The sequence below is a fragment of the Odocoileus virginianus genome, chromosome 6 (genome assembly GCF_023699985.2).
Source record: "Odocoileus virginianus isolate 20LAN1187 ecotype Illinois chromosome 6, Ovbor_1.2, whole genome shotgun sequence".
Taxonomy (NCBI): domain Eukaryota; kingdom Metazoa; phylum Chordata; class Mammalia; order Artiodactyla; family Cervidae; genus Odocoileus; species Odocoileus virginianus.
This window is the reverse complement of record NC_069679.1, coordinates 18533104-18559688: the sequence shown is the minus strand read 5'-3', so window position 1 is coordinate 18559688 and position 26585 is coordinate 18533104. Positions and strand designations below refer to the sequence as shown.

The following is a 26585-nucleotide window of genomic DNA, read 5'->3' as shown; positions in this document are numbered from 1 at the left end:
CATCTATAGTAGGAATGATTTAAGAGCAAATGCCTAGTAGGCACAACATAACCAAGTTACCTTGGAGTATTACGAATCAAAAAGTTGTTTTGTTTTGTGTTCCATTATGTCATATATCCGTAGTAGTCTAAAGCAGAAAGCAAAGGGAATAGACAGCATTAAACTCTGGAGTTAGGTACCTGGTCCTTACAAAACTAAAACTCTATTGTAAATTTTTTCTTTCTAATCATTTCAGTGAGTCTCCATTTGGGGTACAAGTGCACTATAGGATATAAGAACAAAGAGGTCAAAGGCAGCTTAACCAACTTTGTCCTTTAGTCTTTAGGCATCAAGAATGGTATTCTTAGCAAGCCTAAATAGGAACAGCTTCAGAACCTGAGAAGCAGAAATGACATAGAGGCCACCAACCTAAACCAAAATGCAGGAATAATCTTTCCAACCTCTCTTCATCCAGCTCTACCTGAAAATATGATGGTGATAGCAACAGTGTCTGCAGCTACTCCCCAGATACCGTGCCAAGCATCTACATTCACTGATATACTGAATCCTTAAACCATAAAGTGAGAAAATACTAAAAGAAAATAAGAGATGGAATTTTCCAAACCATTCTAAAAATTGATAAAAACCTGAAGTCTTAATACAATAGTTACTACATTAGTGCAAATTTTAAATTATTTGTCTCTTGATAATCTATCATTTTACTGAATTTAGTTCAATGAAGACCAAATACCAAAGAGACCATAACTACAATTACTGTTAAAATATGATCCCTGCAACCAAGGAGTGTCTGCTTTGTTCTCAGCAAAGCAGTAATTGATTCACAAAAATATGAGAAATAAAACATAGTCAAGGGCTGTGTGTGCTTAGTCACTCAGTCGTGTCTGACTCTGCAACCCCATGGACTGTAGCCCACCAGGCTCCTCTGTCCCTGGGGATTCTCCAGGCAAGAATACTGGAGAGGGTTGCCATGCCCTCCTCCAGGGGATCTTCCCAACCCAGGGATGGAACCCACATCTCCCGCATTGTAGGCGGATTCTCACATGAGCTATCAGGGAAGCCCCGGACAAGGGCAGCTGGGTGTAAATCCCAGCTCTGCCATTACAAGCTACAGAGCTTAAGCAAGTCAGTTAATCTATAAAAACAAGATTTTATACACATAAAACTTATATTGTTTTGTTGTTCTAGTTGCAAAGTTGTGGCCAACTCTTTGCCACCCCATGGACAGTAGGCTGCCAGGCTCCTCTGTCCATGGGATTTTCCAGGCAAGAATACTAGAGTGGGTTGTCATAAAGTGTGCATATGCATATAATAAATTTGTTATAAAGTTGAGATGGTTGGATGGCACCACCCACTCGATGGACATGAGTTTGAGCCAGCTCCAGGAGTTGGTGATGGACAGGGAAGCCTGGCATGCTGCACTACCTGGGGTCCCAGTCTGACACCACTGAGTGACTGAACTCAAAGTTGTTTAAACAACTTCAAGTTGCTAAAAAAAAGTTGTAATAAAGTTTAATATACATTATGTTATAAAGACAAAATGTGATATATACAGTGTACACTGGACTGGTCAGGTTCCTTTTATTTCCTGGTGAGTTAAGAATTTCTTCATACCTCTCGAATTTTACTCATTATCTACCTTAATCAAGGTTGAATATGCCAAACTTAATTTTAAGCTTTTTAATTTTTATCCAATTCTCTTTCTGTACACAACTCCTTTCTTTAGGGACATTCTATTATGCTCTTAAGATATTACAAATACTTCAGTAATAGGAATTTCTAACCAAAAATAAATTTTCAATCTATGCACATAGGAATTCAAAATATAAAGATGGTTTTGTACTACAAATGTTAAAATAACGGAATAGTTCATAAAAACAGTGATTTAACTCCTTTAGCTAAGATAGCGTATAATTAAAGTCTGCCCCCAAATCATTCCCTGCTTCAAGCTGTAAGACATTTCCAAGTATGAATGTGTGAATATGGTCAATTATACTATTAAAATTGAGACCTGACCGCTGAAACATTTACAGATTCCAAGTTCAGACAGATGAAGATCACTGACCTCTGATTCCTATACATCGATAATAATAGAGAACTATGCTATTTAAAAAAAAAAAAAAAAAAAACTATGCATCTGATCCTAGCCCCAAATAGTATAGAGTCCAGCCCGTCGGGGTCATTCTTTTATTCAATAAACATTTATTATGCGACTACTGTGTGACACGCATCGCACAGGCAGTGAACAAACTGAGCCCCAAATCTCTTCTTTCTTACTAACAGAAACGTTCCTCCGCAAGGTCAGGCAGCAGGAGACCAAGCCCTGGCTGCCTCCACCCTTGCCCATCACACTGACACCGTACCCGAACCCAGAGGGCCCTCTAGACTTGCGGGCCCACAGCCTCGACCGCTGGGTTCTTTAATAACTAGGCCAAGGCCCCTTGGGTAGGCTGAAGCAGCCCTCCGCCCGGAACCTCCGGGCGCCCAGCAGAGAGGCGGCAACAAGGGGCTCACACCAGCCCGCGCCACGTGCACACCCCGGCGCGCGCCCCCGCCGCCCTCCGCTCTCCCGGCGCAGGCGCCGTCACCGCCCAACTGGCGCGCGCCCGGACGCCGGCCACGGTTCTTGATTCGCGGAGGGGTCCCTCACCAGCCCCGGTCCCACGCGGCTGCGACCCCCACTAGACCCCACCCGCCGTTGCCTCTTACCGGTTCGCTGGTCCTGGCGCCCCGGCCTCCCGGCTCCCGACGGCCGCCTCGCGGGGCGCCTCCTCCTCGGCCACCGCGGCCGCCCCGGAATCCCCGGCCGCGGCCTCGGCGGCCGCCTCCATCTCCACCGCCACCTCTCGCTACGGCGGTCCCGGCGCCCGTCCGCTCGCGGTCGCGATCGCCGCCCGGCCGGCCGCGGCCGGGTCGGCGTCCCCGGCCGCCCCGGGCTCCTCGCTCCGCCTGCATCTGGCTGCCGCCGGCAATGCTGAGCGCACGGGAGCTGGGCCGCCGCAGAGACGCCCTTGCCCCACCGGAAACGGGCCCCACGGAGGAGCCGCGAGCACCGGGCCTAGCTGTCAGCGAGCGCGGGGTGCGGGGCCGGGAATGGAAGCCGGCCGCGGCCGCGGCGGGGGCGGGGCTGCCCTGGGGCTTGGCAGGTGGGGCCGGAGCCGGGGCTCCGGGAGGGCCGAGGGTTCAGAGGAAAGGCCTGACCAGTGGGAACTGCAGGGCAGGGGCAGGGGTGTTTCTGGGGGAGGGGCCGTGGTAAGTCAAAGGATGGGCTATAAAATAAACAGCTAATGTAATATGAATTCACTTTCTGATGAAAAGAATAAAGAAATATTGATATGGTGTATTTGCATAGGGTCTTTAAAAGTATATATCAAAATATTAGTGTTTAACCCCACTCCCAAAGTCCAAGCTCCTACTCCTTTCCTTAGGACAGGCTAATAAATTGAGAGATGAGTTGTTGGGGCAACTAGCCATTTGGTGGGAAAGCCAGCAAACGGAGAAGATGATGGGCTCCCACCGTCCAAAGAACTGTCTCGCCTGATCTAGCGTTTTAGCTTCTTTTATACTAAAAATGGAGTAAACGCAAACATTTCCTGGTTCTTGTCGGCCTTGGGAAGGGACTGCACAGGCGGGCCTGGTCAGGATGTTTCTTGTGAGCCACACAAAGGCGTTTAATGCTCTTTACCTGGGAGGCAGGTAATGAGATGGGCCATTATATACAATTGAAACTTATAGGCAACAGCCCTTTAGTGATTAACCTGTAATAGAATAAAAACTGTTCTTCCATATTACACTAGTGGTTAGCTGTGCTGAGCCTTCCAGTGAGGTTTTTGTTTTTGTTTACCTGTTTTTTCTGTTTAGTCTCCTGACTTTGACGAATGAATATGTGTAATTATTAAAGTTACACTGAACTCCAAGTTCAGAAAGAGGTATGAAGAAGGTAAGGGAGGACCTTCAGGTGAGAGGCGCAGGCTGCAACAAGCCACTGGGAGTGGAGAGATAGGACCTCAAAAGAATTTTTGTAGAAGTGACTCCTTTAGCTCACACTAAGTTCATGAGAGTTAAATTCTCCTATCAGTCCTATGTGGTAGGTACTACTGTCATCCTTATTTTACAGGTAAGGAAATATCCCTAAACCATTTGTCTGAATGACACAACTATGGTAGTGGTGAAACTAACATTCTAACTCAAGCAAACTCAGTCTCTTCATGTGTGTGTCAGTGTCACTTATTTAGTAGAAAGTTTTGGGGACTCACCCATGTTTTGCGATTTAATATTTTGTTCCTTCTTACTGCTAAGCGGTAGTCCATTTTATGGATTCACTCTTAACTAAGGAGGAAAGGGGCAGTTGGTGATATGGATACATGGGAGCCATTTTTAACTTTGTATTACAGAAACCACATGAAACCAATACAAAGAAGGGTTTACAGCATCCATCATCCAATCAGTGTGGCAAAACGTGTTTTCTTCCCAATCCTTTCTTACCCTTTTTCACATTCATAGACAGTTAACACTACTCATTGCTCCTAATTATCTACTCTGTGTTAGGTACAATGCTTGAAGATTTAAAAAAAAAGAAAGAAAAAAGCCACAGTCCTTGTTCTCCAGTAGCTCACTTCCCACAAGGAAGACGATAACTCTGTAGAGAGAGGACCGCACCATTGTACTGAGTACAGTGAGAGGTTCAAGGTGAAGGCCGAAAGGAAGAAAAGTTCCACTGCCTAAATCAATGAGTTTTCCAGGGCTACATGAGAAACAGACCCAGGAGCCAAGGCCTGATGGTTGAGCAGGAGTTTGCCTTGTTAGTAAGTGGAAATAGGGACTACTGAAGATTGTAAACTGGAGAGAAACACAGTCTTAAAGTAATGCAGGGCACAGTTCTGAGTATTGACACTTCCCATACAGCACTTCCCTATGAACCTCACAGCAGCCTTATGAGGTGCTACTACATGCGCGCTACGTCGCTTTAGCTGGGTCTGACTCTTTGTGACCCTGTGGGCTGTAGCCTGCCAGGCTCCTCTGTCCATGGGATTCTCCAGGCAAGAATACTGGAGTGGGTTGTCATGCCCTCCTCCAGGGATCTTCCCAACCCATGGATTGAACCCACATTCTTATGTCTCCCGCATAGGCAGGTGGGTTCTTTACCACCACCTGACAAGCCCCATTAGGTACCACTACTGTCATCCATCAGAGAAGGCAATGGCACCCCACTCCAGCACTCTTGCCTGGAAAATCCCATGGGCGGAGGAGCCCGGTAGGCTGCAGTCCATGGGGTCGAGAAGAGCTGGACACGACTGAGAGACTTCACTTTCACTTTTCACTTTCATGCATTGGAGAAGGAAATGGCAACCCACTCCAGTGTTCTTGCCTGGAGAATCCTAGGGATGGCGGAGCCTGATGGGCTGCTGTTTAAGGGGTCGCACAGAGTCGGACACGACAGAAGCGACTTAGCAGCAGCAGCAGCAGTGTCCTCCATGTTTCACAGATAAGGGATCTAACACAGAGATGTGAATTAACTTCCAAGATCACAGAGCTAATGGATTGATTCCACAGCTAGTTATGGAAAGATTGGGACCCAGAGCCGTCTGACTTCAGACTGTATGCTGTTAACTAACCACTATAGCTCAAACAGTAAAGAATCTGTCTGCAATGCAGGAGACCCGGGGTTCAATCCCTGGGTTGGAAAGATCTACCGGAAAAGGAAATGGCAACCCACTCCAGTATTCTTGCCTGGACAGTTCCAAGGACAGAGAGCCTGCTGGGCTACTGTCCATGGGATCACAAAGAGTCGGACACGACTGAGCTACTAACTTTCACTTTCATACTCAGAAAACCATTCCATACAGGACAATCAGAATTCTAGGCAGCCCTTAGGAAACAACTGGAAGAATCCAAGTGACAGATAATTAGGGCCTAAATTAAGTTGAGAGCTAAGAAGGAAAATAAGGAGACAGATAGGAGATAGGAGAACTGATAGGCTTCTTGTCCATTTCTAAGTGGGAGGTCAGGGTAAGAAGTTAGGGGTGATACCTAGGTTTCTTGTTTGAGTTACCAGGGAGTTAATGGTGCCATTAGTCAACAGATGATTTACAGGGTTATGAGAGGAGGTGTGGAAGGATAATAGTATTTTTTAAAGATTATACTCTGTATTTTTCTGTTATTTCATTGTCTTAATAATAACATTTTTGTCAATAGACACTATTACTTCTCACCCAATACATAAATTTTTCTTTCTTTTCCCTCTCTACTCTTCTCCCGTCTTTCCTTTTTATCCCCACCCTATCCTATTTTTCTCTCTTTTTTTAACCTTGTCTTTGTTTGTGAAATTAAGACTGTCAGCGGCACTCAGAATTAAGTTATTCATTCTTATGCTAAACTCTCAAATTCACACTCCCACCCCTAGAGAAACACTAACAGGCAGATGGGAATAGTAGCAAGAATTTTATGCTTTTCTTTGCACCCCATAAAGGAACTAACAGGAGAATCCATTGGACAACCTGGGCCCTCATCCTCTGTGTGACCAGGAGCTATAATGGTTTGGTACATTATCTCTTCCTAAGTGTACAGCAAGTTGGCTGCTTGAAACTGGTTACAGTGGGAATTTTTAAAAAATTATTTATTTATTTTTGGCTGTGCTGGGTTTTTGTTTGCTGTATGGGCTTTTCTGTAGTTGCCGCGAGCAGGGCTCCTCTCTAGTTACGAAACTCGGGCTTCTCACTGTGGTAGATCTCTTGTGGAGCTCAGGCTCTCAAGCGCAAGCTCAAGTAGCTGTGGCTCATGGGCTTACTTACTCCAGGGCATGCGGGACCTTCCAGGACCAGGGATTGAACCCATGTCTCCTGCATTGGCAGGCGGTTTCTTTACCAGTGAGTCACTAGGGAAGCCCTACAGTGGGAATTTTTATACCACAGGAACTGGCAAAATTCTGCAGAATTAGGACTGTTGGAAGTGGGAGTGGAAACAGGTAGTTAAATATTTATCAGCAGGCCACAGGCTCAGGCTCTCACTGAGATGAAGATCCACATAATTAATCTCACACCAGACAGCACAAATCGGGGCTTCTCAACTTTGGCACATTTAGGGTTGGATAATTTTTGGTGTGGTGGTGGCTTATCCTGTGCATTGTAGAATGTCTAACAGCATCCCCAGCCTCTACCTACTAGGTGCTACCCACTGGCAACCCTCCATTCCCCCAATTATGACAACCAAAAGCGTCTCTGTACATTTGTCCCAAGGGGCAAAATCACCCTGGTTGAGAACCACTAGCACAAACTGATTTAACTATATGACTGTCCTGCTGCTGCTGCTAAGTCGCTTCTGTCATGTCCGACTCTGTGCGACCCCATAGACGGCAGCCCACCAGGCTCCCCCGTCCCTGGGATACTCCAGGCAAGAACACTGGAGTGGGTTGCCATTTCCTCCTCCAATATGTGCCTGTCCTAGAAGCCTCCAAAATTATGAGGTTGAAAAGATCGGTGGGTTTTAGATTAAGCCAACCTCGTTACGACATGGAGAGACTTTATTTGTGGATAGTAAGAACTAACATTTACTTAACATTTACTTTGTGCCTGGCACATCTCCAAACACTTTACACATGCTAAATTTAATCTTCATTAATATTTCTCTGAATAATATAAATACTACTATTCCTACTTTACAGATAAGAAAACTGAGTCACAAAGGAGTTCAATCATTTGCTCAAGCTAATGAGTGACAAAACTGAGATTCATACCTGATCAGTCTGGTTTCAGAATCTGCGTTCTTCAGTTTATACTGCTGATGCCATCAGAAGTCCAGAAACTACATTACTTTGCCCTCCCCATCTATCAGTTCAAGGGTCTTTTCAGTTAAACCAAGAGTGTTTAGAATATGGAGAATTCGGGGGTCTCCTGCTAATACCTAATTAGAGGACACCACTAGTAAAAGTTCTTTTAACCATGATGTTGAGTATATTCTCATCTGTTAATGATCCACATGGGAAAAGTGTCTGTCACCTACTACATTGCAAAAAGAAAAAAAAAAAATCCAAAGAGATCTTATAGTTTTATAAATAACAAAGGGAAGAAGGGAAGGAGGATTATCTGCTATTGCTTTGACTTGATAGTCCTGATTTTAAATATATGCCACTGCATGAATAAAAAATTCAGTTTTCCCTTAAGTAGTATTCATGAGATACAAAAGCAAAGTCCTGAATTACATAGGTGACTCCTTAAGAAAATAAACCACTTTTTGGCATATTTTAAAATATATATGACCTATGATGTCAATTCCTTAAGGCAAGACTGCTCAAAATGTGGGCAAGCAGCATAGTGTCACCAGGGAACTTATTAGAAATGCAAATTTTGGACTTCCCTGGTGATCCAGTGGTTAAGAATCTACCTGCCAATGCAGGGAGCATGGGTTTGATCCCTGCTCCAGGAAGATTCCACATGCCAAGGGGCAACTAAGCCCGTGCTCTAAAGCCTGAGAGCTGCAACTACTGAAGTCCGTGCCCAGAGCCTGTGCTCCATAGCAAAAGAAGCCACTGCAATAAGAAGCCAGGGCACCACAACTAGAAAGTAGACCCTGCTCTCCACGGCTAGAGAAAGCCCACGCTAAGCAATGAAGATCTAGCATAGCCAAAAAATTAAAAAGAAAAAAGAAACGCAAATTCTCAGGCTTTACCCCAGAATCAGAAATCTGGGGATGTGGCCCAGCAATCAAGGCTTTAACAACCCCCTCATCAGGTGACTGTGATGAATGCCCAAGTTTGAGAACTACTGTCTCAAGGTAGTATTGGGTATTTCAATATCACAAGAAAACCTCCTAATTCCTAGTCCAAGACCATGGATTTTATAAGCACTCATTGTCTGATGAAAGCAGATATGATGATAGGATTTTTTTAAAGGTACTGTCCCCTTGCAAATATTTTCTGGGGAAAAAAAAAGCAGTTCCTGATTCTTCTCTCTGTTGGCAGGCATATCTTCTACAGTTTAGTTGACTTCTGATGCATAGTCTATGACCAATGCAAATTGGAAAACACTGATAAGGTCTCTCAAAAAAGATGTCCTTTTATTTACTTTGTGTTTTGAACAGCTGCATCCACTAATGAGGGGTGCTCTCAGGCTGCAGGGGAAGGGAGTCTGGCAGGAGTCATCCTTTCAGGCCAGGATCCAGCCCATAACCCAGTGAAGATGAAGGCAAGCGAACTGTCTGTCAGCTCACAATGTTGCTTTGGCCTTGAGCTGGAATCGGAGTAAAGAACTCCCCAAAATCAATGGAACAAACTCTCAACACACAGAATTCATAACTTGATCCCTTCTTCTCTCTCCCTCCATCCTCATTCCCAGCTGCTGTTCTTGCTTTCTGTTTCACAGAGAAACAGAAGCAATCACAAAAGACTTTCTACCACGGCCAGCACCACAAATCCCAGGCTACCTGTCTGCCTGTACACGTGTCCCCTCCCTCCTCTCCTGTTCTCCAAACGGGCCTCAGCTCCGGTGCAAGGCCAATGCCTCTACTATGATACTGGCCCCTCTCCCCGCTCACCTACTGGAGGACATCTCTCCAGCAACATCAGATAGTTGCTAACTGATCAAACAGTTACTCACATGAGGCTGCAAAAATGCTGTATTTCCACCTTTCTTTAAATTAAAAAAAAAAAACAAAACTCTTGTTTCCGCATTCTAGTCCAGCTTCTGCCCCATTTCTCTACTCCTTTCTATAGCAAAGCTCCTCAGAAGAGTCATCTACAGTTGTCTTATTTCTCCTCCCATTCAGCCTCTAATTCACTACACAAGGCTCTCATGCCCACCACTTTACCATCATGATTTATGATCTCCATGTAACTAGATCCTGTAGGTCTCAGTCTTAATCTTTCTTTTTTTAATTAATTTATTTTTTATTGAAGGATAATTGCTTTACAGAATTTTCTTGTTTTCTGTCAAACCTCAACATGAATCAGCCATAGATATACATATATCCCTTCCCTTTTGAAAATCTTTCTTGATTTATCAGTTTCATTTGATGCAACTGATCACTCTTTGAAACATTTTCTTGTTGCTTCCAGAACACACCAGGCTGGAGAATTCAAAGATGCATATATAAGGCACATCTCCAAGTCTGTTAGGAAGACTTGGACAATACACTCAAGAGTGTGTGAACTTCCAGAGTTTTACATAAATCCATTTGTGGCAGTACTGCCCAGACTTGCCCATGTCCTGGCACACATAAAAAGATAACACCTGCCCAGTACTGTGGGATGAGACAAGACTGATCTCAACAGAAGGCAACCCACCTAGGCAACTCCAAGCCCTGAGGGTCACAACACATGCATTGAAGGACTCCAGTTTATGTCTTCATGTAAAGCAATCCCACCTCTGTTTTCCAGATACAATGAAAATACAGTCATTTGATGACCTTGGTAATAGACTTCTCCATCACATAACTGTAAAGGCTCAACAATTCATATGTCCTCTTTTTCTTAGAATTGTAAAAGTTTAACTCCTTCAGTTCAGAACTATTGTATAGCTCTTATATACCCCATGGCATGTAGCCCAGTGGTAAACACAGAACATGTATTTAAACACATATCAGATTAAAATTCTGCTTCAGGTATTATTGCTTCAGCAACCCTGAGACATCTTTTTTTTTTTTTTAAGTGGAAACAGGTTTATTTAGAGAGATACACATTGCACAGCCAGAATGAGGTCTGTCTCATGAGGCAAGAGTGGCCAACAAGTCCTTTCTTAATCACCATACACTTTTGGACAGCATTCTATTCTATCAGGAGTTAGATAGAACTTACCTGACAGAAGAAACCAAAAATGACAAGTCCAGATCCTCCCCTAGTCACACATGTTGTCATTGGAAATTGGAAGTCTTTCTGATATCTAACTTGATGGTAGGTACCATGTGTTTACACTTAACTTTCTACGATTTATCTTTGAAAAGGAGGGAGAGGGGAAGCAGCATATGAATGCTCAATATAACAACATGAGCTGGTGATAATGGTGTCCTGACATAACAGGACTGTAAATGCTATTGAAGTTTTCCACTGTGGTTGTTATAGAAACAGTGAGGAGTGGTTCCGGCATAAAGCTTCTCAGAGAAGAGGTGCTTCAGAAGAGCAAAGCCCCAGAAGTCATCAAGGCCTCTCCACAAGGAGAGAAATTCATTTGGTACAGTGTTACCTTTTTTGTTTTTATGCTGTTTTACTTCATTTGTAATAATTTATTGACAACAAGGAAGCAAGAAGCAATCCACCAAGGTCAGGAACAAGAACAGTTTTATTTCTCCGAGATTCTTGTTTTCTGTTCAGTAGTGGAAAATAAACCAGGGATGATTATCTGATCTCTGTTGATTCAGGCACCCTAGAAATAAACATACTCTCAACACTATGGTGAAAAATGGTAACTTTTAAACTTTGAGTAACTAATTAAGAGGGCTTCCATAGTGGTTTAGAGGTAAAGAATCCACCTGCAATGCAAGAGACTCGGGTTCAATTCCTGGGTCAGGAAGGTCCCCGGGAGGAGGAAATGGCAATCCACTCCAGTACTCTTGATGGGAAAATCCCACAGACAGAGGAGCCTGGTGGGCTACAGTCCATGGGGTCGCAAAGAGTAGGACATGACTGAGAGGCGGAGCACACACACGCACTCAACCAAATAAGAACTCAGAAGAAATCTCACCCCCACTATAAACACTTACACAGAGGGAAAAAAAAGTTAAGATTTACCCCTCCATAAATATCATTTTTCAGTCAAAAACCTTTTAATGATTCAAAAAGTTTATTGTAGAATACCATGATGCCTTAAGATCGGTTTTCACCCTCAACTATCATCCAGCTATTGTAACAAAAAGAAATCAATCTTTCAGTCATGGAACCTACTTCATGTCCCAAATGCCTTTGTTTGTGGAAAGATCTGTACATTCCCAGCAGGTTAGGAATTGGGGCAGGCATGGGGGGAATCATTCTCCCAAAAGCAAAGCAGTGGGAAAAAAATGAAAGAATAGAGGGAACCAAAGGTGGAGAGAAAATATATGTTAATTTCAAATAGGAGCAGTAAAAATAACTCGGAAGGCAGAGGAGGATCTGAATTGTTATGGGACATTTCAGTTGGAAAATTCCAATTTCAGCAGCACATTGTAAGCTATGATTCCCCTTTTCTAGGAAGTTCAGAAATTACCCTCAGCCTTGCTATGTACAGTTCCTGGATCAGCAGCATTAAGAGGTTTCTAGAAATGTGTTAACCTTTCTTCAGGTTAACAAGATCTCCCAGGTAATTCATGAGCATTTTGAGAAGCACTGATTCTGTTCCAGTCCTGGGGATCTTTCAGATCTAATGTGCTTACCTTGAATGACACAGATCTAGAGAGGACACTGGTTTTCCACCCTGGCTCCACCTGAGAAACACCCGAGTAATTTCACAGCAACTTGGACCCATGTCTCTTCACATATTTAGATTCTGAGTTAACAGGTCTGGGGTGGGACCCAAGACATTAGTATTTTTTAAAAACTCCTAGATTATCCTAACAAATGGCTTAGGGTAAGATCTACTTACCTAGACTAACTCTTCATTTTGTAACAATTAAAACCCCAAACTGCCATTAGAAAAGGACCTGGTGGTATCCCTACATTATCTGATTTGGGAGTCCTCAAAACAACCTGTAAGGTGGATACAGCAGATATTGTTGTACTCTTTAACAAATATTGTTCTATCTGTTTAACAGAAAATTAGCTGGGAGCTGCTTTCACTATACTATACTATAGAGCATTTAAATAACTATTTCCCTGGCTGATAATAGAGGGAAGTCTAGGTCGAAAATTAATACAACATCCTGTGTTTTCCAATGTGAGTCTACAAGAAAAGCCTGAACTCACTTTAAAGAAAAAATCACCAGTGCCAACCTCTTAATTTTATATGTGAGGAAACTGGGGCCCAGAGATTTGTCTCAAACCACAAGATTTTAGCTGAAATGAGAACTCAGATCTCCACCCTCCTAGTTCAGTATGTTTCCCACTAAACTGCATTTCCCAAGTGTGATACATCTTGTGGGATTCCACAAGATACTAACCACTGTTACACTGAAAAATGTTAGGTATGCTAAGTCACCTCTGGGTTAAAACAAATTCAGGAGTGTCCTTGACCTCAGGACTTCTCAGTTTTCACTGGGCTCCTGTGTCTTCTAGGAGAAGGAAATGGCAAGCCACTCCAGTACTCTTGCCTAGAGAATCCCGTGGACAGAGGAGCCTGGTGGACTGCTGTCCATAGGGTTGCACAGAGTTGGACACGACTGAAGCGACTTAGCATGCATGCATGCATTGGAGAAGGAAATGGCAACCCACTCCAGTATTCTTGCCTGGAGAATCCCAGGGACAGAGGACCCTGGTGGGCTGCTGTCTATGGGGTCACACAAGAGTCGGACGCGACTGAAGCGACTTAGCTGCAGCAGCAGCCTGTGTCTTCTGTGTCTTAGAGAGCTTTTAGATGGCATTTCCACAACTTATCAGACTGTGGAACCACTTTTTTCAATCAAGAATCTTAAGGTGGTCCCATGCCAATGAGCAGACTTTGAGGAGGGCTGTAGGCTACTTGGCTTGAGTGGTTGGAAACAATTTATTCTGCCCCCAGAGGTAGGGCACCAGCTACAGTCACTGAAGGGGAGAGTATCATTAGTACCAGGAAGCATCTGAAACGGCTGGCTCAAGGTTGCAGAACTATGGCCTCATCGTTTTATTCCACCTTGTCCCTTAATAGACCATGCCTCAGACCCATACCCACAGTAGGAAGAGTCATTTTTGATGTCCTTCTTGCCGGATTGCTATCTTGTAATGAGCATTTTTCCTGTGTCAGTCTCTATGAAAAGCACTTAACCCGGATTATCTTGTTTAATTTTTAAAACAATCCTGTGAGGTAAGGACTCTTAGTGTTGCTGTTTAGTTGCTAAGCTGTGTATGACTCTTTTGCGACCTCATGGACTACAGCCCCACCAGATTCCTATGTCCATGGGATTTCCCCAGCAAGAATAATGAAGTGGGTTGCCATTTCCTTCTCCAGAGGATCTTCCCCACCCAGGGATCAAACCCACATTTCCTGCGTTGGTAAGAAGATTCTTTACCATGAAGCCACCTGGGAAGCCCTAAGGGTTCTTAGTATTCCTACTTTAAAGTTTAAAAATCTGAGACTTAAAGAGGTTCAGTAACAAGTCCAAAGTCATACAGTAGTGGAACAAGGTTTTAAATCAATGCCAGATTCAGCTGTATGATTATGAGATAATGGTGCCACTATAAATGATCTTTTTTTACCATTTATCAGAGTGCTTATTCCATTTATTGGGGAGGGGGGGCTTTTTGAGGAACTTTTAAGAACCAAGGGAGCTAACAAGTCTGAAATGTGCAGTGCAGGCCAGTAGGCTGGAAATCCAGCAGGAGTTAATGCTGTAGAATTGACTCTGAAGGCAATCTGGAAGCAGAATTCTTTCTTCTCAGCCTTTTCCCTTAAAGATTTCAACTGACTGGAATCATCCAATCATCAGTTATGGAGGACAATCTGCTTTACTTGAAATCTACTGATTCAGCATGAAAACACAAAAGACCCCAAATAGCCAAAGCAATCCTGAGAAAGAAAAGTGAAGCTGAAGGAATCAGATTCCCTGACTTCACACTATACCACAAAGTTACAGAAATCAAGACAGTATGGTACTGGCACAAAAATGGAAATACAGATCAATGGAACTGCACAGAAAAGACAGTCTCTTTAACAACTGGTACTGGGAAAACCGGACAGCTACACGTAAAAGAATTAAATTAGAACACTCCCTAACACTATACACAAAAATAAACCCAAAATGGATAAATGGATTAAAAACCTAAATATAAGATCAGACACTATAAAACTTTTAGAGGAAACCATAGGCCATTCTTTGACATAAATCACAGCAAGATCTTCTATGATCCACCTCCTAGAATAATGAAAATAAAAACAAAAAATAAATGGGAACTAATTAAACTTAAAAGCTTTTACACAGCAAAGGAAACCATAAATAAAGCAAAGAAGACAACCCTCAGAAAGGGAGAAAAACTGTCAAAATACACGCTGTTAGCATTGGTTACCCTGGCAAGATAATATTAGAAGAAACTTTTGCTTTCTAAGTTATACATTTTGACTTTACTTGAACTTTTACAAGGAAGATATTACTTTATAATCAGAAAAAAAAAGATAATTTAAAACAATTTGTGACATTGCACACAGCCCCAAAATGGAGCGGGGGGATCATTATCTTTAGCCGCTGGGGCAAATTTTGAAACTTTTAGATGAAAACTGGGTATATGTGGGGAGTTTGTGCATTAAATCAGGGGGAAGTGGTGTAATACAGCCTTGGCTCACAACAGTGCCTCAATAATGTTTAATAACTGAATTTATAATTAAACTCAGTAATGTTTAATAATTGGACTTATAAAGTAGATACAACTTGTCTTTTTCCCAAGTGCATGAAAAAATAGGTACTTACCACCAGAGCTTAAAAAAACAGAGGGTCTTCCCTCAAAAAATGAAGGCCATAGTCTAAGTTAACTTAACATCACCCGTTTTCCCCTCTTTACTGCCTTCCAACAATTTGATTCCTTTTTGTTCCCATTCTGATTTCCCTTGTCATCTTACTGTTTTTTAAAATTGCCTGTTGGAACCACAAGAGGGCCTCATGTACAAGAAAGGCTCTCAGGCATTGGTAATTATAAAAAGCAAAGGCAGGAGACACCTAAAAAAAGTGTTATCAAAACTTTAGAGATTTCAGCATCTTGCTTTCAATAGGTGTGGGACTACATTTAATGTCCTGTTGGAAATTATAAACAATGAGTGGAGAATAAATTCATGCTGGTGAGTGGAGCTAATATATCTCCCTCTCTTCCAGATGCTGCCCAGAAGAGGTGAAATAGAAAAGATAACTGTCTAGAAGCTAAGACATCTAATGTAGACGCTTGCACCAGGATGGAAGGGGAATCTTACCACAACGCGTCTACCATCAATGGCACCCCAGTGAGTCACCAGCCTTTGGAACGCCATGGGTTGTGGGAGGTCATCACCATCGCAGCTGTCACGGCTGTGGTGAGTCTAATCACTATCGTGGGCAATGTCTTAGTCATGATCTCCTTCAAGGTCAACAGCCAGCTGAAGACAGTTAACAACTATTATCTGCTCAGCTTAGCCTGTGCAGATCTCATCATTGGGATCTTCTCCATGAACCTCTACACCACGTACATCCTCATGGGACGGTGGGCTCTTGGGAGTCTGGCTTGTGACCTTTGGCTTGCGCTGGACTATGTGGCCAGCAATGCTTCTGTCATGAACCTTCTGGTGATTAGTTTTGACCGCTACTTTTCGATCACAAGACCCCTCACGTACCGGGCCAAGCGTACCCCAAAGAGGGCTGGCATCATGATTGGCTTGGCCTGGCTGATCTCCTTCATCCTCTGGGCCCCAGCAATCCTGTGCTGGCAGTACTTGGTTGGGGAGAGGACGGTGCCTCCAGATGAGTGCCAGATCCAGTTCCTCTCTGAGCCCACCATCACTTTCAGCACTGCCATCGCCGCCTTCTACATCCCTGTATCTGTCATGACGACTCTCTACTGCCGCATCTACCGGGAAACGGAGAAGCGGACCAAGGACCTGGCCGACCTCCAGGGCTCAGACTCCGTGGCTGAAGCTGAGAAGAGAAAGTCAGCTCACCAAGCTCTGCTCAGGTCCTGCTTCAGCTGCCCCCGGCCCACCCTGGCCCAGAGGGAGAGGAACCAGGCCTCCTGGTCATCCTCCCGCAGGAGCACCTCCATCACTGGGAAGCCATCCCAAGCCACCGGCCTGAGCACTGAGTGGGCCAAAGCCGAGCAGCTGACCACCTGCAGCAGCTACCCCTCCTCCGAAGACGAGGACAAGCCCCCCACTGATCCAGTCTTTCAAGTGGTTTACAAGAGTCAGGCCAAGGACAGCCCAAGGAAAGAGTTAAGTGCTGAAGAGACTCAGCAGACTTTTGTGAATGCTCAAACTGAAAAAAATGACTATGACACCCCAGAATACTTCCTGTCTCCAGCTGCTGTTCATGGGCCCAAGAGTCAGAAGTGTGTGGCCTACAAGTTCCGACTGGTGGTGAAAGCCGAGGGGACCCATGACACCAACAACGGATGCCGCAAGGTAAAAATCATGCCGTGTTCCTTCCCAGTGTCCAAGGACCCCTCAACAAAAGGCCTCGATCCCAACCTCAGCCATCAGATGACCAAACGAAAGAGGATGGTCCTCGTCAAAGAGAGGAAAGCCGCCCAGACCCTGAGCGCAATTCTCCTGGCTTTCATCATCACTTGGACTCCTTACAACATCATGGTCCTGGTTTCTACCTTCTGCGACAAGTGTGTCCCAGTCACCCTGTGGCACCTGGGCTACTGGTTATGCTATGTCAACAGCACTGTCAACCCCATTTGCTATGCCCTCTGCAACAGAACCTTCAGGAAGACCTTTAAGATGCTGCTGTTCTGCCGATGGAAAAAGAAAAAAGTGGAAGAGAAGTTGTACTGGCAGGGGAACAGCAAGCTCCCCTGAAAATTAACAACTCCCCTCAAAGTATAACCATGATCGAGGTCCTCTGAGGGTGGGCCAGCTGATTCTTGTTTACTTTCCAAAAAGACCTCCGTCCCTTTGAGTCCCCGAGGACTCTGTAAAGGATCAAGGTCTACTGTCAAACGGAAGGAGTCACAGCTGCCGCGGTCACTGCCAGACTGACTGACCCTTGTCTATGACCGGGACACGAGTGTCTGGTGCCACTGGAGTTTTCCACTGAAGGAAAGAGACAAACTCCTGCCCCTTCACAGGAGGAGGCACCCTGGGTCACAGTGAACAGCAGCTGAGGGAGCTCCTGTCTAACCTTCCGTGGGGAGCAGCGAGAAGAGAAACCTGGTCAGAGTTCTGTGCAGTACGTTTGTGTCTATGCAGTTGTCTCATCTCAGCGAAAACCGGGAAGATGAAGTCAGTGTCACCTGTTAACAAGAGCGATATTCAGCTGGCTTCTAGGACTCTATTCCTTCATAAACTGATCAGTATTTATTATGCTGCTACTATGTGTTCTATACTGTGGTGTGTTTTCCTGTTCCTACATCTGAGTGAAGCTCTTGCTTCTCCCTTTCACAACTGATGCCACTTCCTGGTACCCACGGAGGCCAGGCTGGTCCCCACAGAACCACCCTTCCCCTCAGAGTCTCGGGGCTGAAAGGACACTGGAACCCGATCACACTCAGTCCTACAGAGGGGCCTCTATTCTGCTAATAAAGATCACCAGGTCTCCACAGTCAATTATTTTGTTTTTACCAATGGGAAGTTTTTCCTTTTACGCAAACAAATACTATGTATTCTAGTTTGTGCCCTTTTGAACCCAGTTACTTAGGCTGGTCCTTAGGAAGATTCATTGTATGAAAGCCCTTTACTGGGTAAAGACCTTTTCCAATCTGTTTAATCACGGTTCTCAAATGGTTTTCAGAAGCCTTACATTCTCATTTCTTCACAAGGCAAACCTGAGGCAAAATGTGCAAAACAAATTTGTTTTCGCTCCATGCTTTTGAATTTCTTCCAGTCCTTTTGGCAGGCCCTCATCCAGACCCCTAATTCATACCTAGGCACAAGCAGGCCACTGTGATGCTTCCAGTCAGAAGTGTTGTTTAGAAAGACAGTGAGGGAAAGGCTGTTTAAAAAAAAAATAGGTCTTTTAAATCATGGCTTGGAAATGACTGACTTATTCATCTCCAAATTCCCCAAAACAAGAAGCCCGGAAAAATAGTTGAGATCCAGTAAAGCTGGCTATGGTCATTAAAAATGACCATATTTTCTTTAAAAGCAAAACTGTAGGCCACAATAATATATAAAAATAAAGTTATCAACATAGGGAATTCCCTGACGGTCCAGTGGTTAGTGCTCCACACTTCCACTGCAGGGTGCACAGGTTCGACCCCTGGTCAGGGAACTAACATTCCGCATGTCATGCAGTGTGACCCAAAAGGAAAAAAAATTAATCAACATACATGTAAGTATCAAGATTATCAAAAGAAAAATTTTAATTGCAATCTGTGTATACAAATAAACCAAATCTCAGAGTTTTCTTTGATAATTCTGAAAATTAACTAACATGCAAAAAATTAAAACAATACAATAGGGCATAAAATTAATGGTCCACAAAGAAAGCAGGAATATAGCACACAGCAAGGATTTTAAAGTTGAAGCACTTCTGTCAGATAGAAGCTCATATGTAACCTGTCGACTATAGCTGCAGTTGTATGTAAAAATCTCTGGACTTCTTTTCACCTAATGTGGGCCAATTCTTTTTCTGCCTCCTTTGCTGAGGGGATATAAAAATATCAGGCTTCATTGTCCTGGGAATTTGGTAAGTGAATATAGGAGAGTTTCAACCTTCCACTGAAGAGTGAACTGGCCTCCTCGAGGGAGTCCCAAGAAGGCTTCACGGAAGTGGAAACCCAGGCCTCTTAATGCTGAGATGGAACATCTTAGAAGCAGTATAGCTGTTGAGTCTTTATGAAGGTTGACGCCTGCCAAGAATTTGATAGAGAATATTAATGAACTGGCTCAGTTCTCCAAGACAGAGACTCCCAGGTCTATAGGATGCCAACAGGGTGTGCAAACCTGTTCCACCAGCTCTAGATAAACAGTTGATTCTTTTAGTTTAAGGCTTTGACTCCTGACAAAAGTGAAAATCCCTCCAAGAGAATAGTGCTCTGAGCTCATTCACTGTTCACAGAGAGAGAGAGATTAAGCTAATTCAAACAAAAGGACACAGAATGGAGGGGGAGGGTTGCTGGGGGCCCATCTTTCTCACTCCACAATTGCCTAGAACTTAGACTTTTTGGTTCGTCTTTTGTGAAATTAATTGAGAGGCCTAGGTCTCCTTCATCATGGGCTTTGGGAGGCAGCCAGTTATGCAGACTACCTATGTCCCTTAACAAAGACAAAAAGGATGCCTTAAACTACTAGGGGAAGCTAGACTTCTTTAGAATAGGGCCTCTGGTGGGGTCCTCAAAATGAACAGCTCCAACTGTAACTATAGGGACCTGACTAGTGGATGGGTGGGGTGTGGGCCGACTTTGGATTTTAGGCCTTCTTATGTCCCATCTCCAAAACTCCGTCTGTGGTAAATTATGTGCAGCCTTGATTAGTTGCCTATTGGATGCCACCATGTTGCTAATATTGTGGTTTGTTTCTCCTTGGTGTGAATCTGATGGCTTGCCAAGGCATCTGTTTTCAGTACAGTTTTTGGTTAAAGCATTTTGTCAATATTCCTGGTTTCCGCGTTGTTGCTTTGGTGACTGTCCTTTGAGGGCGATGCTAATGTTTGGCTCTGTCATTGTGAAATCTGTACCTAATCTCTGGGTAGGAAAATACCATTGTCTCCTGTAAATACTGGAATTACAGCAAAGGATGTGGGAACTGGGCTGCTTTCCTGTATTGTACTAGCATTATTCTGGATATTAAAGAAATATAACCACACAGTAGTCCAAGGCAAAGTGTTAAATAAGCAAATGGTCTCAGCGAGCTTGCTAGATCTATCTATGTTAAAAAGTACACACACACTCACATGGCCTGGCCTTTTAAGAGGAGAGGGATTGATACATAATGTAGACACGTGTGCCCCTTGTCACCTTTGTGGTTTCCCCCTTTCCTCTAATTTCTTCCAAATTAAGATGAAATAATGCTGACAAAATTCCTATGACTAAAACGCTTCCATTTCCCTCCAGGACAAGGGAGATGAGGCAGACCTCAAACCACAGCCCTTGAGCCAGTCAGTATAGACCCTGGAACAAAACAGAACAGCAACCTTTCTTCTCCAGCTGCTCAAAGAGCTAGTGCCCCAGTCATTTCACTCCCATTGTTAGTGATACTAATTCTCATCACACCCACTCAAATCACCAGTAAAGTGTGAGATTATATAAATTCTTTCCCATAAGAGCCCCAGATAGTGAGTGGGAAGAGGAATGGAAATGTTTTTAAGTGCCCAGAAAGGAACCAGAAGAAAGATTTTTTTAAACATACAACGTTTTTTTGGGGAGGGGGAGATAATTTTAAACTTAGAGAAAAGCTTCCAGAATAGTACAAAGGGGGCTTCCCAGGTGGTTCAGTGGCTAAGACTCCATACTTCCAATGCAGGGGTCCTGGGTTTGATCCCTGATAAGGGAACTAGATCCCATATGCCACAACTAAGACCCAGTACAGTCACATGAATGTTATAAAAATTTTAAATTAAAAAAGAATAGTACAAAGAACTCCGATACCCTTCACCCACATACCCTTATTATTAACATTTTGCACATTTGTGCTGTGTGTGTGTATGTGTATGTGTTACGGGCAGGGAGGGGTGATGGTACCACCTGAAATTACCTGTGATTAGGCAAAGAACATCAAAGTCTAATCACAGCTCATGGTCTGCTCACTGCACTTTACCATCATTCAGGCTTGTCTACGTGAGTGAGCCTTGAAAGTGAAAGTGACAGTCCCTCGGTCATGTCCGACTCTTTGCGACCCCATGGATTACACAGTCAATGGAATTCTCCAGGCCAGAATACTGGAGTAGCCTTTCCCTTCTCCAGGGGATCTTCCCAACCCAGGGATAGAACCCAGGTCTCCTGCATTGCAGGTGAATTCTTTACCAGCTGAGCCATAGGGAAGCCCTTATGGCAATCTATTTGTTCAAAAGGTCCTCTTCTTACTTTATATGTCCCTTGAACAAGCCTCACATCACCAGATGCCCTTCGGCTCCTGCTAAGAGCAGATTTCCAAAGAGTTCAATTCCCAGACTTCAGCAATGATTTTCTAGAGAGTTATCCTGCATGAATGCATCTCAGTGGTATTCCAGTAAAGGAATGGGTACTCATCTCTAACAAAGAGCAGCTCATACTCAACCCATTTATCCCCAATATCACTCACTGGGGAGCTGGTGCTTTTTTTTTTTTCCAGCAATTCCATATATATCCAAAGATGGGTTTGTAGTCCAGCTATTTCATGGAGGCTACTGACCATGGTGTACTAACTACAGGCCAGTCTCCCTATTGTAGTTTACAGTAAACTATAGTGGAAAACACTATGGTTGGAAGAGAGGTTTGACCTGGGATTTGGAGGGCTACTCTTCTCCCTGAAAAAGTAGATAGCCATGACTGGAAAATCTTTTTGTTGGAGCCTTTGTACCCAGAAGTAGAGCCTATCCTGGAAAGTCAGAAAAAAAAAAAACACAACTATACTAGGTTTTATTTTATAGTCATTTTTATGCTATAGTGATTAATAGAATAGCATATATTTGCTTAGAAAATTTGGGAAATAAACAAATAACAAAAAATTACCAGTAATTCTACTACCCAGAGATAAGCTCTGCTAAATATCTAAGGGTCTCTCCTTGTAAACTTTCTGTGTACAGAAACAGATCTTTTAAAACACACAGAGCTGCTAAGTACTGTTTGGCAATCTTAATGTTCATATCTTGCAGGAAATAAGACCACTCAAGTTCTTTAAGAGCAGAAAATCATAAGGCTTCAATTAACACGGGGAACTCCTATCCATAACTAAATGTAGATTAGCAAGAGGTCTCTTCTGTCCTTTTTCATCTCTTTTAGATGCACATAAATGCCCCAAACCTTTGTACCCTTTTTCCCTTCACCATCTTCTTAGATTTAAGGACCACTATCCAGGCAACCTGACTACTTCTTTCTCTAGTTATTCCTTTGTTTCAGCAAATAATGATTCATCTCTGGGGGAACCGTGGGATTACAAAGAGGAATGAGACACTGTCCCTGCCTCCAAGAACACGCTAACAGCATGCGGGACAGAACAACAGTACAAAGAGAATCACGCTGATGGGGGGGAGGCTTCCAGTTCTCCTGCTCTCCAAGCACAAACATTTCCTCTCTCCAGGCCTCTGTTTTCCCTGCCCTTTGGTGCGGAGGGGGAAACTAACACCAAAACTTGAACCATAAGAAGTAGAACACTTATATGACTGAGAAGAGAATGAGAGTGAAGAATAACAAAATGAATGTGGATTATATCCAACATTTTACTTAAACGCTCTCAGGTAATTTTTTTGGTCTTTTTTTCCCTCAGTTAGGTTTCCAGGCCTTTCAGAAAGGAGTCTTGCCCTGTCTGGATATAGCCTAACCTTCCTATTTCATAATCCGATCCCTTCTTAAGGTAGAGGTCAGGTAGGCATGCAAAAGTTAGAGAAGGTACCAATAGGATTCTGCAAGGATAGTTTCAAAATCAAATACATACAATCACACACATATTTACATAGATAAAACGAAGCAGTGAGCGTAGAGAAGAGCCTCGGGTTCAAAGTGGCAGCAGCTGGTTTGGAGGGAGGGCTGAGAGCCTACTGGGAACTCAGAGTCCTCGGCGATGCCTTGCAGAAGAGCTGAAACTTCGCTCCCAACCAGTCCCCAAAGAGGATGAAGAGGAGAAACTTTCATGCCAGAGATCTCTGCTGGATCACATCATTTAAAGACATGAGGTTGGGCCAGAGGTGGGCAGAAAGCAAGCGAGGAGAGAAGGCAAGACTTGTTCTTCTTCCATTATTATCTCAGAAGTTTTTGGGTCCTCGAGTTTTCTACTGGACTGCAGGCTTTGGGCAGTGATTTTCACACCCCGCAGTTTGTGTGCTCAGTCATTGCCATCGCGCCTGACTCTGCAACCCCATGGACTGTAGCCCACCAGGCTCCTCTGTCCATGGGATTCTCCAGGCAAGGATACTGGAATGGGTTGCCATGCCCTCCTTCAGGGGGATCTTCCCAACCCAGGGATCGAATCCAGGTCTCCTGCGTCTCCTGCACTGAGGCATATTCTTTACCCACTGGTTATCAATAGTCAGCCACACTGGGTGACCGTGGGACACCACACACAGGGTTTTCCCTCGCCTTTCGTCTTGAGAGGCGTGAGCTGTCTTTGAGAAAGTAAGGTAAATTCAAGCCTGCAAGGCCGCCAGGCCCTCCCCTCTCTCCTCTGCTGCTCCAGTTACACGGTTCTTTCAGTTCTTTCAGGGCCGGTTCACACCTCGGTTCACACCGAGAAGCTCCTCACTCTCACCCCTTCTTCTCAGGCTCAGCCTAGTTAATTCCTATATAGTCTTTCATACAGGTCACTTTCTTAAAGAAGTGGTCCTACGTTCGCCCTCTACCCTCTCATCCCGTGTTATGAGCTTTTAGGGCCCCCAGGACTTTTCCATGGAGCACCTATTAAGGTCTTCATTACACATATGTATGTGCTTGGTTATTCATGCCCATTCCTCCTGCTAAACTCTCAGCTCTGAAGCCAGAGTTCCTGTGATCTTGCTCAATGATGAGTCCCCTCACTTAACAGACTTTGGCGCATCGAGGGAGGAGATGGCTGCAAGGCTAGGCTCCAGGGTTTTGTGGGGTTTTTCCAGCATAGCTAGTACCTATGTGGTTCCCTGAGAAGTAGAAGCTTAATTCACAAGTCTCTGATCTCTTTGATGATTTGAGTTGAGAATCCCTAAAAATGATGATGCTGTATGTTGCAGCCACCCCAGAACTGTTTTAGTGGAGAAATTTAGCTTCTTTCCACCCTTCCTTGAGGATAGGATTGTTGTATCACTAGTACTTTACCATCCAGGTACCTTAGAATTCAGAGAGGGAAGTCAGAGAAGTAAAAAGGTGGTTCCAGAAAATGAAATTCTATAATGGTGTAAGCACAGGCATGAAAAGGAAGCAATAAAAAGGGGGCTCTTATCTAAGTCCTAGGGGCATCTGGAAGACGTGTCAAGGGTGATTTCCACAGTAAGTCCTAAAGAAAATGTAAGTAGACAAGAGAAAGGGGTAGGGGTGAGGTAGAGAGTGGAGAGGAAGAAATAAAAAGGCCCAGAGGTGAGCACACATGTAGAGCTTAAAGTGGGGAAATGAGGAAAATTCAAGATTCATGCAGGAAGAAAGTGCCAAGAAATGAGTCTGTATGGTCCATGGTCAGAGGGTTTATCTTGAAGTCTATGGAGAGTCTACAAAGGATTTAAATGAGGGACTGACGCCATCACAGTTACCCTTAGGTTTACAGTGTCTGAAGCAAGATCTTTAGATTTACAGCGTCTGAAGCTCTAGGCGCCAGAAATTAGGTCTAGAACTGCTTTCTCCTGGAAGTCAGTTTCTCTTGACTACACCACCCCCTTCTCTCTGAGGAGTGTTTGGAAGGAGGCAATGCCCGGATTATCCAGCAGAGGGAGGCAGAGGTCGGGCAAGTGGATAGATGAAGGCTGTGTGCTGACGGTGTGCGTGTGAATCTTTGGTCTTTTCAGTTTAGCTTGTAAGAGAAGCTCTGTAGGAAATGGTTAACAGGGTTTGCTCTAGGTTACCAGCTGGTGAGTCTGGGAAAATTTTCACCTTCGTTTCCTCATCTGAAAATTAAAGTGAAAGTGAAGACAACTCGGTTGTGTCCGACTCTGCGACCCCATGGGCTGTAGCCTACCAGGCTCCTCCATCCATGGAAGTTTCCAGGCAACAGTACTGGGGTGGACTGCCATTAAGAATACTAATAATCACAGACTTTCACTGAACACACATGAATAGGATTAGTATAAATATTAAATGGGATAATACATGTAAAGTGTTCTAAACAGTCTTACTTATTAAGTAGATATTTCCTTCATTTTACAGATGAAATCTGTAGTCCATTTTACATTTGATGAAACTGACGCTTGGAAAGATTTCTTTTCTAAGATCATATAATTAGTATGTGATGAAGCAAGGACATGTGGTCATACAATTTCTCCCTTAACTCAGAAAGTTCCTTGTGACCCATTCATTCAAGATGATATAGAGGCAACACAGCCCGATTTTTCACTGACTGATGGAAAAGGAGAAGGCTTCCAGTAGATTGGAGATAATTTCAGTCCGTTCTGAAAAGGTACATAAGTTAAGACACGTGAGTTCAAATAATAGATACCTATCGGAACTAGCTTAAGTAAAACACATAAACACTGTACTAAACAGGAGACCCTGGTTCTATTCCTGGGTCAGGAAGGTCTGCTGGAAAAAAGGATGGGCTACCCACTCCAGTATTCTGGCCTGGAGAATTCCATGGACAGAGGAGTCTGGCAGGTTACAACACACAGGGTCGCCAAAGTCGGACACAAATGAGCGACTTTCACTTTCACTTTCAGAAGACGTAGCAGAGCTCCATGGAATGTAAGGTAAAGAACACAGCGGTCCCAGGAAAGGATCTGAACAAAGGCACAGTTCTCAGAATTCATCTTCCACTTCAGCTTGGAACCTGTTTTCTGTAGCGTGTGTGATAAAGAGCCATGAACATCTTGCAAATTTATATGTTGCAAACTACTTTTTGAATCCCTCAGTTTTCATTTCAAATTCCTAAGAGACAGCCTTTGGCCTAACCTGGATGGCAGGCCCACAAAAGCACAGCCACACAGCACAAACAGAGCTGCTGGGACAACAGTTCTTTGAATTGCACTCTTTCCCAGGGGACAATCAGTTACAGGCATAAGCTGGATGACAAGTCAACAGGTGTACATTAAAGGAAGGAAAGCTCCTACTGTCAGAGTTCAGATTTTCCTCTGCC

The 26585-nt window shown here is 43.9% G+C and overlaps 2 protein-coding genes across 2 annotated transcripts in view; one reads left to right on the top strand and one right to left on the bottom strand.

Moving 5' to 3' along the window:
• AVEN (apoptosis and caspase activation inhibitor) overlaps positions 1-3171 on the bottom strand; it is a 192101-nt gene extending 188930 nt beyond the window's left edge. The window contains exon 1 of the mRNA XM_070468943.1: positions 2707-3171. Coding sequence (XP_070325044.1) covers positions 2707-2952 — 246 coding nt within the window. The 5' untranslated portion in view covers positions 2953-3171. The remainder of the gene's footprint in view (positions 1-2706) is intronic.
• The window catches only part of CHRM5 (cholinergic receptor muscarinic 5), an 85105-nt gene extending 64595 nt beyond the window's left edge, over positions 1-20510 (top strand). The window contains exon 2 of the mRNA XM_070468942.1: positions 15889-20510. Coding sequence (XP_070325043.1) covers positions 15966-17564 — 1599 coding nt within the window. The 5' untranslated portion in view covers positions 15889-15965 and the 3' untranslated portion in view covers positions 17565-20510. The remainder of the gene's footprint in view (positions 1-15888) is intronic.
• Positions 20511-26585: the final 6075 nt, after the last annotated feature.